This window comes from Dermacentor silvarum, chromosome 11, assembly GCF_013339745.2.
Source record: "Dermacentor silvarum isolate Dsil-2018 chromosome 11, BIME_Dsil_1.4, whole genome shotgun sequence".
NCBI lineage: Eukaryota > Metazoa > Arthropoda > Arachnida > Ixodida > Ixodidae > Dermacentor > Dermacentor silvarum.
The window spans coordinates 14,844,648-14,857,083 of record NC_051164.1 but is presented as its reverse complement, the minus strand read 5'-3'; the positions used below and the strand labels follow the sequence as shown (position 1 = coordinate 14,857,083).

The 12,436-nt window shown below is 48.3% G+C and overlaps 1 protein-coding gene across 1 annotated transcript in view; it reads right to left on the bottom strand.

Annotated features, from left to right (window-relative positions):
- The window catches only part of LOC119433924 (transcriptional activator protein Pur-beta-like), a 186,046-nt gene extending 173,880 nt beyond the window's left edge, over positions 1-12,166 (bottom strand). The window contains exon 1 of the mRNA XM_037701209.2: positions 11,909-12,166. Coding sequence (XP_037557137.1) covers positions 11,909-11,951 — 43 coding nt within the window. The 5' untranslated portion in view covers positions 11,952-12,166. The remainder of the gene's footprint in view (positions 1-11,908) is intronic.
- Between the last annotated feature and the right edge of the window lie 270 nt (positions 12,167-12,436).

Sequence of the window (12,436 nt, the reverse complement as noted above, 5' to 3'; positions counted from 1 at the left end):
TCTTTAGACTCCGTTTAATCGTCAGCGACGTTCTTCGATCTGCAACAATTCGTTGGCGCGGCATTTCGCTCAATCTGAAAGAAAGGAAGAAAAAGCGCCGCCATAAAGCTAACCTCACTGTGCCTTTTATTTTTTATTTTCTTATTCCCATAAAAAGAAATCGCGAAGGATAGAAATTCATTATTCCAGCGAAGCTACACCTGGCTTCTAAAAAAGCTGCGGAGGAGGAAGACGCCCGAATGCGCACCGGCAACAAAAGCCTCAATTTACATTTCACCGAGCACACGCGAAGTCCCATTTTTGCTTTCAAAGGAGTTCGAGCTGAAATTACTATATTTGATTTGTAAACACAATCTACAAGCCTGTGCCGAACATGACAGTGTCTACAAACAACACGACAATGAATAAAAAAAAATGGGAGGGGGGGGGGAATTCGGCGGGAAACCAACCAGAACATTTCTCAGAGACAAGCCGTGACAAGACGGTCCGTTGCGACGCAATATACGTCGTGCAAATAGGGCTTCGCTTTGACTAAATAAAATTGTAGTAAAAATTAAAAGAGAAAAAAAAACCAAGGCCGAACAAAGAGACAGCAAATTCAACGAGACAACTTCCACGTTAGGTCCCCAAGTGCTGCTTAAGAGCGACCGTTTCGTCATAGCCCCGCCTAATGAATAATAAATTGGCGAAGGTCGCGCATGCAGCCTTTTGAAGTTGTACACCCTCGCGAGACCCTTTGAGCAATATACAGTGTATCGCGCATACACTTTTCTTTATATTACCGCCCAATTAGGGCAAAATCGATCACGTAAAATATTCATCCCGATAACAAAGCAGGATGCACGTGGAACTGCACGGAAAGTGCTTCAAAGAGACACCATAAAGCAAAATTTTAAGTCGAGCTAGACTGAAAGATTAGGCATTCTGCAACAACGAATTACTCATTAGTGAGAACAAAGTCTTTTGCGAGCGAGAAAATAACGAACACGGGAAGCGGCGGCACCTGAATTGGGGACTATGATACCCCCCACGTGACGTCGGAACCGGTTTGATTCACATGGATGAATTGAGGGATGGATGGATGCTATGGGCATGCCCTTTGAAACGAGGCGGTGGGTTCCGCCTCCAACCTGAACACACACACAAAGAATTCCCAACATCACACTTTCTAACCCATATTGGGAACTTCCGTTTTTGTACGCGTTCGTTCTTTGTGGTCTCCCTACTTTTCTGCCACCAAAGCTCCAGTCGATCCCTAATATCCCCGAAATCAAGGGCTTCGAGGAGGCCAGAGCAGCCTAAACAGAGCGTAGAGTTCCTATACAGTAACTGTAAGACAGAGCAGCATAGGGCGACATCGCGTGGAGATCACGTCAGCTCGTCTGGTTTTGGCGTGTGAGGTTAAAATTGAGGAGCAGCAGCCGGACCGTTGGCGGCAGTTATCGAAGCAACAAAGTCATGCACTGCCACTCGCAAAACAATGATGTCGACCTTTAGACGAATGGCTCTAGCTCGACAATATTGTTTCCTCTAGTGCCACTTTAAGAGCATTCTTGGCGCCAGATTTCACGAAAACTTACACTAAAGGAAACAGCTGTGAAGTGCGTTTCGAATACCATGAATATTGCGGATGCAACTTCATCACGCCAACCACCACACATCTGTGTTACAGGGACACCCAGAAGAAACTCTAAATCAGTTGAGACTAACAGTGTCCTTTATAATCTGTTAAATCGTTAATTTTGCGGCAGTAGGTCGATTACTCCAAGAGAAAAATGAAGGTCAAAAGTTTCATTTTTTTTAATTTCCCGCCTAAACTCCAGCGCTGGTACCTCAGTGTGACATCACATGTTACAAAATTTCTTGTATTTGGACCCTTGTGGCGCAGGAAGTATTCGAAGCTTGGTGTATAAGCTAATTCTTTGGCTCCTTTAGAACACAATGTAGCCCATATCTTTGCCGATAAAACGGTAACCAGGCGCGAGCTAACGCCGTCGATATCAATGACGTCACGGCGCGCTAATGCGGGAACTTCGAGGCGGTGTCGCCCCGTCTTTCGTGTCTGCGTCTTTTCTGGCTTACCGAGCCTTTTCTCAAGCTAAGGGTGGCGTTTTTTTTTTTTTTTTTTTTTTTTTTTTTTTTTTTTTTTTTTTTTTTTTTTTAGGGGCGAAGCTCCTTATAGCGGCACCCGTTCCGTCCCCGTCGTCGTAGTAGTAGTGTGTAACCAGTCTGAGAAAAATGAGAAAAAAAATTCCGAAGTTGTGTCCGTAGCGCGGAATCGAACCAGGGACCCCTCGCTTCCGAGCGCGCGGCGTTAGCCCACTACGCCACGAAGCGGACATGGACACACGCACCACGATGGCAATAAATACCCAACATTAACGAAAGGCCGCGTTTCTAGCGTGTTTCTAACGCGTTTGTGCTAGCGCGTTACGGCCCGTGTAAGAAGCTGGTGTAAGACGCTGTGGCCTCTCCGCCTTACCTTCAACGCGTTTCGATCGCGCTGCCCAAGGCGGTGGCAAGTCAAATTCAAGTCGAGGAGCGTTTATGAATACGAGGGGTATACTCTCTCAGAAGTCATGTGATGGCGTCGGCAAACGCGGTGCACGTTCCGGCATGTGTAAATGGCTGCGTAAGACGCTGTGGCCGCTCCCCCTTACTAGATAGTACTGCACGTTTCTAACGCGTTTGTGCTAGCGTGCCCTTAAGCGGGAGATCCGATGATTCCCTCCGGAGCTTCGCCCACTCATCATCATTCACCCCGTGTATAAGCTGTGAATTCTTTTTTCTATCGTGCACGAATAATATACCGACGCAGCTCAAAGGAAATTTTCTCTTTAGCATACTCTTAAGGAGGGACGAGCGGTGTTCCCGACAAGTAACGCTTTTAGCTCCCGTTGTCGGCGACCTTCAAGAAACCTTGAGCGAAAATCCAGAGCCGTTATCCGGGGACTCAAGACGATAATGGGCGCGAGAACGAAACGAGAACCTGCGAGAACATCCGGGCAACCAGTAAAAGCTAAAGAAAATGCGGTCTCTGGCCCGTAACCCCTTGTACAGGTCCCCATTACATACGCTAGTTACTGCCCAAACAAGTTACAAAATAAAATATTGCTTCCGAATTCTTCCGTTCGTTCACAGCATCACTCAAGCTATTTGTCATTTTCAATAGCGTCGTTCAAAAGGCAGATACAGTGCACCATATACACTTGATTGTTATCTTTTGGCGCCGAGGCAGGGTTGCCTGTGCTCTTTTCAACGCCAGCAGTCCGTGAGTTCAGCGGCGCGGGTTTTGCGTCGCCTCCTTCGAGAAATGGCGCCACGTTGCGTGACCAGGCCAGTAGCCTCCAGCGCGGATGGCTCTTTGGCCGAGACGAGACTTGCAACGAGGTTCAGTTCAAAACAGGTTCATTTCGGCTCAGTAAGCTTTCAGGTCTGCGTCACGGCACCAATCTGCTTTGCCGGTAGCCATGTCGCACTTACTACTACTCTTAATCATAAAAAAGCACGCCGTTTTTTTTTTTTTCTTCTTTTTGCCCACGGCGAGAAAGTCGCTAAATTTAGGGAGTTTTCAGTAACCTTTACGACAAATTGGCTTTTTTTAGAATCCTGGCAACATTTGCGACAATTTTTACTGACGTAAGCCGCCAGTAAATAGAGTCACTAATTTTAGCGAATTTTCAGTCACCTTAACGATAATTTTGCCGTTTACTGGCTGGTAAGTAGCCAGTAAACGGCCACGATCAAATTCCTTGCGAATTCATGCAGCTAAGTCCAACGCTTCGCTCCCATTTTATCCCAAGGGATAAATGTAGGCGCATCTATATTTGTCGCTACTTCTAAAGACATGCACTCCGAAGAGCTTCTTAGTGCAGCCATCTGAGTGCATCAAAGCCGCCTTTTAGGCAAAACACAATCTTAAGATGCGGTACCGTTTTAGAAAACCAGGGTCGGTTGCCCCCTTTTCACATTCCGAAACTTGATCCGCCGCCACAGGAGATAAAGTAAACAGGAAAAAGAAAAGAAAGAAAGAACTATTAATAAGGAATATGGCCAGCTGGTGCAATCCGCAACACAGCGTTTCGGCTTCGCGCGTGTGTTCTATTCTGTATTTTCGCTTTTGTCCTGCCGATATTTTTTTATTGTATAAGTAATCATTCTTTGTTACTGATGATTGCAAACCACCGCCCCCTTCATGTAATGTTCCACTACGGCCCACCCATTAAGGGAAAAATAAATTATCATTGTTATTATTACGGCGATCTTCGTCATTGTCAAATAGTCGTCCTCGAAGAAAAGCTACACATTACCCACCACTGGGATTTGAAATAACGTGCCTGCTGCAAGGTATACCGCCGCGTAGCTTTGGCGCATTGGTAATACGTCGTGCGGGGGGTGATTTTGAGCGTCACAGAACGCTGTAGAGGACAAAAGATGACGACACAGTGTCGTGAATCGCAAATGCCCCCAACTCGCTCGCTAGAAGAGGTGACCCGATTTTCAGTTTAAATTTTCAGTTTATTGTTCGGACGCGTTTCCAACGCGCCCACGGGACGTGACAAAAGGAGGCAAACGTCGCATCCCTCCCGACGAAGGTCAGCATCACTGGATAGTCTGCTGTTACATAAGCAAACGCTAGAATAAATAAACGCGCCCGTATAATACAACGGTAGGTAGGATATAGTACTCCACAAACCGAGACGAGAGTGATAGCGCAAGTACAACTGGATGACACGCAGAAACTAATATAGCGGACCTGATTTCGGACGAGTAAGGTACCCGGTCAAAAAAAAAAAAAAGTGTCTGCTACAAGCGCCTGCTGCCAGTGTACGAGTTCAGAGAGGGATCGCTGCAGTCTTCTGATCTTGCTTTTCTTTCAATCCTTCTTCCTTCCTTTCAACCATTCTTTCTTTTCGTCCTTCCCTTCACTTGATTCATTCTCTCTCCCCAAGCCTGCAGAAGTTCCCCCTTTGGTGCAGCCGAATGTTTGTGCCGAAAGGGGGACTCGCGCGCGAATTCCAGCGGCGTTCGCCACGCGAAGCAAGGCTGATTCCGTCGGCGTGCTATTCTCGGTATTCGAACGCGGCCGCCGCCGGAAGGCCAGATGGGCGCCCGAGCGACGGCTGCACGAGCAACGCGAGCTGCTCCGGCGGTGATGCAAAACGCGACGCGCGGTGGCTGCGCACGCGCAGTGGAACGCCGCGGAGGCATATACAGTTCCGACTGCTACGGAGAAAACCTCGGCGCTGGTGGTGTCTACGAGAGCTGCCCAGCAGAGAACGAATAACGGGCATCTTTGCCACGAACTTCGTACTCCCGGCTTCACACGGCTTTGCGACATTGCGAATCGATCCCCGCATTCAACAATAAATACAGTGCGCTCTAAGTGCAACGATTCTCGATCATTATGGATTTGCGCGCAGAGAAACCACGATTGCTTGAAAATTTAGAAAGATAAAGCCCAACAAACAACATCACATAGAACGTTTTGAAGCCGCAAGCACGAAGACAAGACAAATCCGTGTACTGCGCAGAATTCCCGTAATGTAGTACATGTACGAACGATCGCATGCAGCGGCAGACTTGCCTCCGTCACTTTCTCTCGGTTTTGTTTCATTTCTTTCTTTCTTTTTAAATATCAAACTTTACGGATATTTCCCCTGTGGTCGCACGCGTTTTTTTTTTTTTTTTTTTTTGAAAGAAATCTTTATTCAAGCACAATATATTACAAAATGGTTGACAGTAACATCTGGATCCTTAGCCTATGTGGCTAGTTTTGGATCCATACCATAAACGTCGGCATAAATTGCAATCCAAAGCAAAAAGCAAAAGTAGGTAATTATACATACACGCTTTGAAGTGATGTTTTAATGATGGAATAGCATTTGGAAGTTTTCTTATTAAGCTGGGCTATTCATTCCATATTTTTGCACCGACAAATGATAGGGAGCGTTGACCGTATACATTATGAGCTTTGGCCAAGTTGAATTTATTATGTTCAGCTTGTCTAGTGTCCCTTGTAGGCCTGATTGATGAGAGATCTGGCTTGTCGTCGCCGCGGTGGCCACGATCATGTTTCCGTTTATGAACACCTTACAGAGCTTCTCTACAATAGACATTGCTCGATAGATCGCCTACGGTTCACCTTGAGGAGGGCAACTCCGGAGGTTCTTAGAAGTTCACGTGTGTCTTACAACTCGTTACTGCACGCTTCCGGCCCCGTGTGCCGATCATTTACATCAACCTGTTCCGCCTCGTGATGTTTTGTCACACAACATCTGATGTTCAGCGTCGCACCTCAGCCTACAAGCGTCACAAACGTTTCCCGAGCGATCGCTTACACAGTCGCCCCTAGGCTATCGGAAAGGTACACTCGCGATTCACGGTGTTGTCCGAGCGGTGCACCTGACCAGCCTGCACCTTCGCCCGGAAAATGCTCTGACGTCAGCGCTACGTCACCATTAGCATAGTTTCGGTTTTAGTTCGGTTCTTTTAGTCAGTCAGTTCTACATCTACACATTTCGACGCTGTAACGCATCCAGCGTCTGGCTGCTCGGTTCATGTGATTATAGACGGACGCTATATGTGAGCGAATAAGCAACTGGGAGTGGGTGCGCTATGATTATGTCCATACTCAAGTTTGCCACAAACAATGCTGGCTTGCTGAAAGATACTTATTCACTACCACAGGTCCTTCCGAGTAAATGACTACGAAGTGGTACGACCATATTTTTCCAGACCAATTTTCTTTTTTCCATGGTGTTTCAGCAAACACTTTCAAAATAGTTTATAGGCTGCCTGTGCCAGTAGCACAATTCTACTTCATGAGCTGGTCTGCTCGAAGATGCGGACATTACTAGCACACAAAAAAAATGAAATGCATATTCGACTAATCAACAAAAATTCACTAATTAAGTTTTTAACTAAATACATTATGGCCCATGTTGCAATTTACAAATTCTAGCCGTGGAGTTCGCAAGGCGGATCCACTTGGAACGAATTCTCAGGATGACACCAATTTCGAGATATTAATTGCCGAACTTTGCGGAGAAATGCATTGGCGTTCCAGTTACTTTTGTGCTTCAATGCACAAAACCACGTTTTGTTAAGAAAGCAACTTCACAGTTAAGAAATGGTATAAAATTATTGCTGAGACGTTCCTGTCGTAATAGACCCGTGATCAGATCCGAAATACTAATCTGGTTTCTTTTTTTTAGAACACAGCTTACTAACTCATTTCAACAGCCAGTTCTCCCGCATCGTGGTTCTCTTTATCAGTACACTGATAACAGCTGGACGACCACGTCATGGTCTCCAAGTTTCAAACGGGTGCGTTTGACGCTGCATTCTTACGTTGTCACCGATCGTAAAATGTTTTCGTTTAGTCCGATGCGTGGCGTTAAGCAGCAATTGTGGGGGCACGACAATTTTAGTTCCCCTTTCCACCCCTTCTCCCGTTCTTGTTTGCTTAACAGCGGAAAACTTAACTTGTATTCCGGAAAGTATTTGCAATCCCCTGGTCGAGCTGCAGCAAAAACCAACCACGTGAATGTTGTCTTGCTTTGTACACCCAGAGCTGACGTTTTTCAATACGCATTTTTGTCGAGAACTATAGTTCACTGGAACAGTCCTGATCCCCGTGTGTTTGTCAACTGCAATTCTGTTGACACATTTCAAGAAAGACTTGAAATGCCGTTTGTATAACTTACGTCGTTTTAACCACCCTGCAACAGCCTGAGGAGGCTAACAGTAGTAAATAAAATGAAAACAAATATGGTAAAAAATAAATATGTACATTTTTTACACTGTTTGGGGCGGTTTATGTGGTTTACAAACAATAATCACCTATATTTCGTGCACATCTTTTAACACTACATTCCCAGTACTTCCTGCTTAGGAAGGGCACCTGTGTACCAGCATGACGTCATAGCGTTCCCGACGGGAAAGCAGCGAGCGCCGAGCGTTAAATAAAGGTAGTATATATACGCAAGGTTGATGAAGATTATCGCCAGGGGAGAAGATATATGCCTTGAAAGTTATAAAAATTTATGCAGAAGAACTTTGAGAGAAACGGAAGCTGGAAGTGTGATGCCTGCGAGGTGTGCCCGGGTGAAAAGACGGTTGCAGAAGCAGGCAGATAACGTTCCTCCCGGAGTTGCTGCAAGCATGTAGAGAACGCGCGAACAAAACACGCTATACGCAGAGGAAATCCAGCTTTCGACCTGTCCGGCTTTGCGGAACTAAACAGAACTCTACCGACGGTAGCGCAATTGCCCGCCGGGGGCATTTAATCACGCCAGCGACGAAAAGCCGCTTCATTCGTATTCCAGACGAAGCACGCCGCAAGACTAGATCGTCTGCCAGACTGGATCTAATGAGCGTCGTCTGCCGCGAGAGGAACAGGTGCGAGCGTTCGAGAACTAAACCAGAATGTTGAAACACCAGGAAATGGCATATGTGCTCTGCTCGACTGTTCACTTAAAGGGCGAAGTCGTCGTTTTCGGAAATTAAACGAGCGCGCAGTCGATAAACTAAAACAAAGAGCCTGCCCTGTTTCTAGTAGCTTTTACGTTCTGAAAACACCCAAGTGCGTTTTTTGGCAGTCTGGTATCGTAATTTATTAACACTATCGAGTTCTGAAATGCCGGATTATATATAGGTACTACGATCTAGAACTTCACCATCGAGCCCAAACCGCATGAAAGCGATTTTGTGCGCGACGGCTTCGAGCGACGAAACAGGCCGTCGCGCGAACAGATCGCTCGTTCTTGTCGCTCGATCGCTCGGTTCTGGAAATCTAGAATTCGTCGCTCGTTGCCCGGAAGTGCTATGAGCGACTAGCCAATAGCGCGAAGCCGGAACAGGATGCACACCAGTCAAGTACTACCAATTGTCGCACGGAACGAGCGAACAACGAAATTTTCATAAGTGCAAGGATAAGAACCTAGTGCAAGACCTTTAAAAATATTTATGCTGCTCTTTACAGTAATAGACATCAACTTAAATTAATAAAGCAAGCGTCACGGCAGTTTCGGCGCATTTTTGCTGCCCTCATGCCGGCAACACCGGGGAGACAGACGTCGCTCAAAGTCGTCGCTCGCATGCGGTACGACTTGTGGGCGACGAGCGAACGGACAGCCATCTCCATCGAGCAAGATCGCGTGCTTATACTTCGCTTGACGCCAACATTTTATTATTATTATTATTATTATTATTATTATTATTATTATTATTATTATTATTATTATTATTATTAGCTGGAAGATGCCTGCGCCATCTATGTGCGAACAAAGAACACACATGGGATGAGTTTCGACTGGTATTATTTCATAATTCAATTTTGATTCATTTTGCAGTGAAAGATCATTACTACTGCAGTTTTAAAATAACTAGGGCCAAGCTTGTGATTATTTCATTTCACGCCAAAGCCTCGGCGCCGGTGCAACAGCGTGACGTCACAGATTTTGAGGAACATTCCTCGTAACTCATGCAGTTGGGGCGCAGGAAAGTTCTCGAAATTCGCTACTTTAGGCCCCTGGTTAAATGCAACGTAGTCCGTCTTTGCCGATAAACAGTTAACTAGACCCAAGCAGATGCTGTATATGACGTCATGGCTATGTGGTGCGGGAATTCCTGTGCAGCGACAACAGCAGTCCTTCGTCCTTGCTTCCTAATTTTTGGTTTACGGAGCTTCATCGCACTGTAAAGGTGGCCGGTTTCCCATTTTCGAGGCGTAAGTTAATAAGATTCTAGATATCCATTACCCTTTTCTTTTTAAAACAGCTGACGTAACGACTCTCAAACCTCGTGTCTGGCATAATCGGCTATTCGGTGATCGAAACTCGAAACCTGCGGGCAGTGTCTGTGACGTCACAGTGTCCAGGTTTGAATTCTTCCGAATCGCGGTTACTGTACCCCATTGCAATGAACACTACAAGTACAAATGAACAACGCACCCAGAAAAACAAGCGGCAGATGTTAGAAAAGCGCTTCGTTTAAAACCGACACCAACCGAAAGTTTATGCACGGAAGGAAGGGCACAATTTGGACGAGCTGACGCGTCGAAAGGATGGGTGGCGCCATCCCGTGGATTCTACGTGAACTACACTGTCAACAACGCAACAGTCAGCCGGCACTTCTTTTCTGATCTTCACGCTGGTCCAACTAAGAAAGCAGCTCCGAGAAAGGACTAAAAAATACCGCATCTTAAAAGCTCGATACTCGTTTTTATGACAGCTGCAAGACGTTGTAACACATCGATGTGGCTCGAGCGTCGCTTGGAAAGCATATATATGCATACGCGCTTCCTTCGCAATCCTTGAGAGGGGCCGTCTTGCTCGTGGTGTCCACAAGATACGATAGCACGCGGCGTCGAAGGCCGCGGCAACGGACTGCGCTTTATGTTACTCGAGATTGCATCCGGCACGCTGCCGATAGCGGCGGCGTGATCGCAGGAAAAAGAATGATACTAGCGCGAGCAGCACTGAAAGGCGCCAATTAAAGAAAGAAAAAGGAATAAAGCAGTATCGCTTGCGCCATGCCAGGCGCGAATCCACTCGAATCCAACAAGCAGTTCCTTCTGTTACTACCTGGTCCGTTTAAATGTGACCAGAGCGCGAGAAAACGGTGATCACGGCACGAGAGACGGAAAGCAGAAGTTTTGTGTTGACGCGCGCATGTCGCAGAATTCTCCGCCGGCGGCGCCCCAATCGATTTCCCCGGCGAGACAGCGTCGAGACACATATGAATGGATGCTGGGCGCGCGCGCGCGTGTGTTGCTATGCGAGGAGGCTGGCTGACTGCACCGCAGCAGCAGCTGTGAGAGGCGGCGTGCCTTCGGCAGCCAAGTGTCGCGCGTCTCTAAAGCGTGCGCCTTCCAAGTCGCAAAGGCAAACGTGGTGGGGATCGCATCCGTCGGGTGACTACACGAGCGTTCAGAAGTGCGGCTGCTGCACATCGCAACCCGAGACGGATCTCGGGAGAGGGAGGCACGCGAAAGGGGGGAGGGTCCGTGCCATTCAAACGCGCTCGCTCGAGACTAGAATCGCAGTCCGCTACAGCCAACTCGCGAGCGTTGTACCTCGTTAGGATGGCTCCCCCGAACAACAATAAAATGTCAGATGCGGCGTTACATCATTCGGCGACAGAGACGAAGTGCCACTGAGTGCCTTATAAACGCGCACAGCGCGCGGTCGCGGCCGGACGGTGAGTGGTGCAGGTGATTGCGAATATGAGCTAAGCATGGCCGTAAACCGAGATAACTGACCAAGCACACGGAGCGGTAACGTTGAGATCAACTCGTGCACTAGCCATCAGACCGAAAGCGGGGGCCGTGCGTAAACCGCGAACGCAAAGCGCAATCGGCAAGCACCGTGCGACTCATTCCTCTCACAGCCTGCGTCGGCGTTTCTGTTACTATCCCAGCACGAAGCAAGCATCGATAGCGACCGGACAGGTTACCCTAAGCATTCCGAGCGGTGTTTCGAACACCTGGGACGGCCGGGTAGCAAAGAAATTCAGCCGCAAAGCGACGCGATCGGAACGCCGACCGATCCCGACGGCTGCGGAGTACGGGTGTTTTAGGCTTAACGCCGTCGGCTCCGGCGACAAGGCGTCGAGCGCGGCACGAGAGCCACGGGACAGCGCGTTTGCCCGCGCCGGGGGCACGGGCACCACGCGAAAACCGTCAAAATGACAGCGTCCGCGAGAGCCAGCCGCTAGCCATGCTCCGCTCTGACACGGCCATCTTACCGCGGCGGCGAACTCGGGAGACAGGGGCCCGTGCTCAATGAAAAAAGAAAAGCGCCGCTCGGGCAAGGACGCATCGGAAGCGGGCGGTGCTCTCCGCTATGGCCGTGCAGGCGATCGCAAGAAACGCGGCGGGTGAAAAAAAGGAGGCCGTACGTACTTTGGGATTGATGTTGCTCATCGACGCTTTCCCGATCCGACATGATGCCCTTGCAAACTGCTGGCGCTACCCCCCGGCGGCACACACACACACGCACACAAGCCTCGCCGTGGGCCTTATGAATAATTAAAGCCCCTCGGCCAATCGCAGGCCAAGGTAACGGTGTCCGGTCTGCTCTCGGTGTCGTCTGCTACCAGCCGCAGCACAACGTGCCGACATTCAAAGCTCCACTTCGGGGCGAGGAAAAAAAAGAAAGAGAACGTAAATGCGACTGCTCGCGCAATGAAAAGATAAAGAAGAGACGCGCTTGCTCGGGAGCGAACCTGAGAGGCAGCGGCGCCGCCGACCACTTGCGCCGCGTAGGAAAGAGAATGTCGAACGCAAGCAGCCGACAGCACGCGCAGACGACGACGGCTGCCCAGCCACATCGTACACAATGTCAGCTGTTACTTGTTACGCCGCTTCGCACCAACGATGAGAAATGCGGCTTGCTGTTTGCATTGTCGCAGCACTTTTCACGGGACCTAG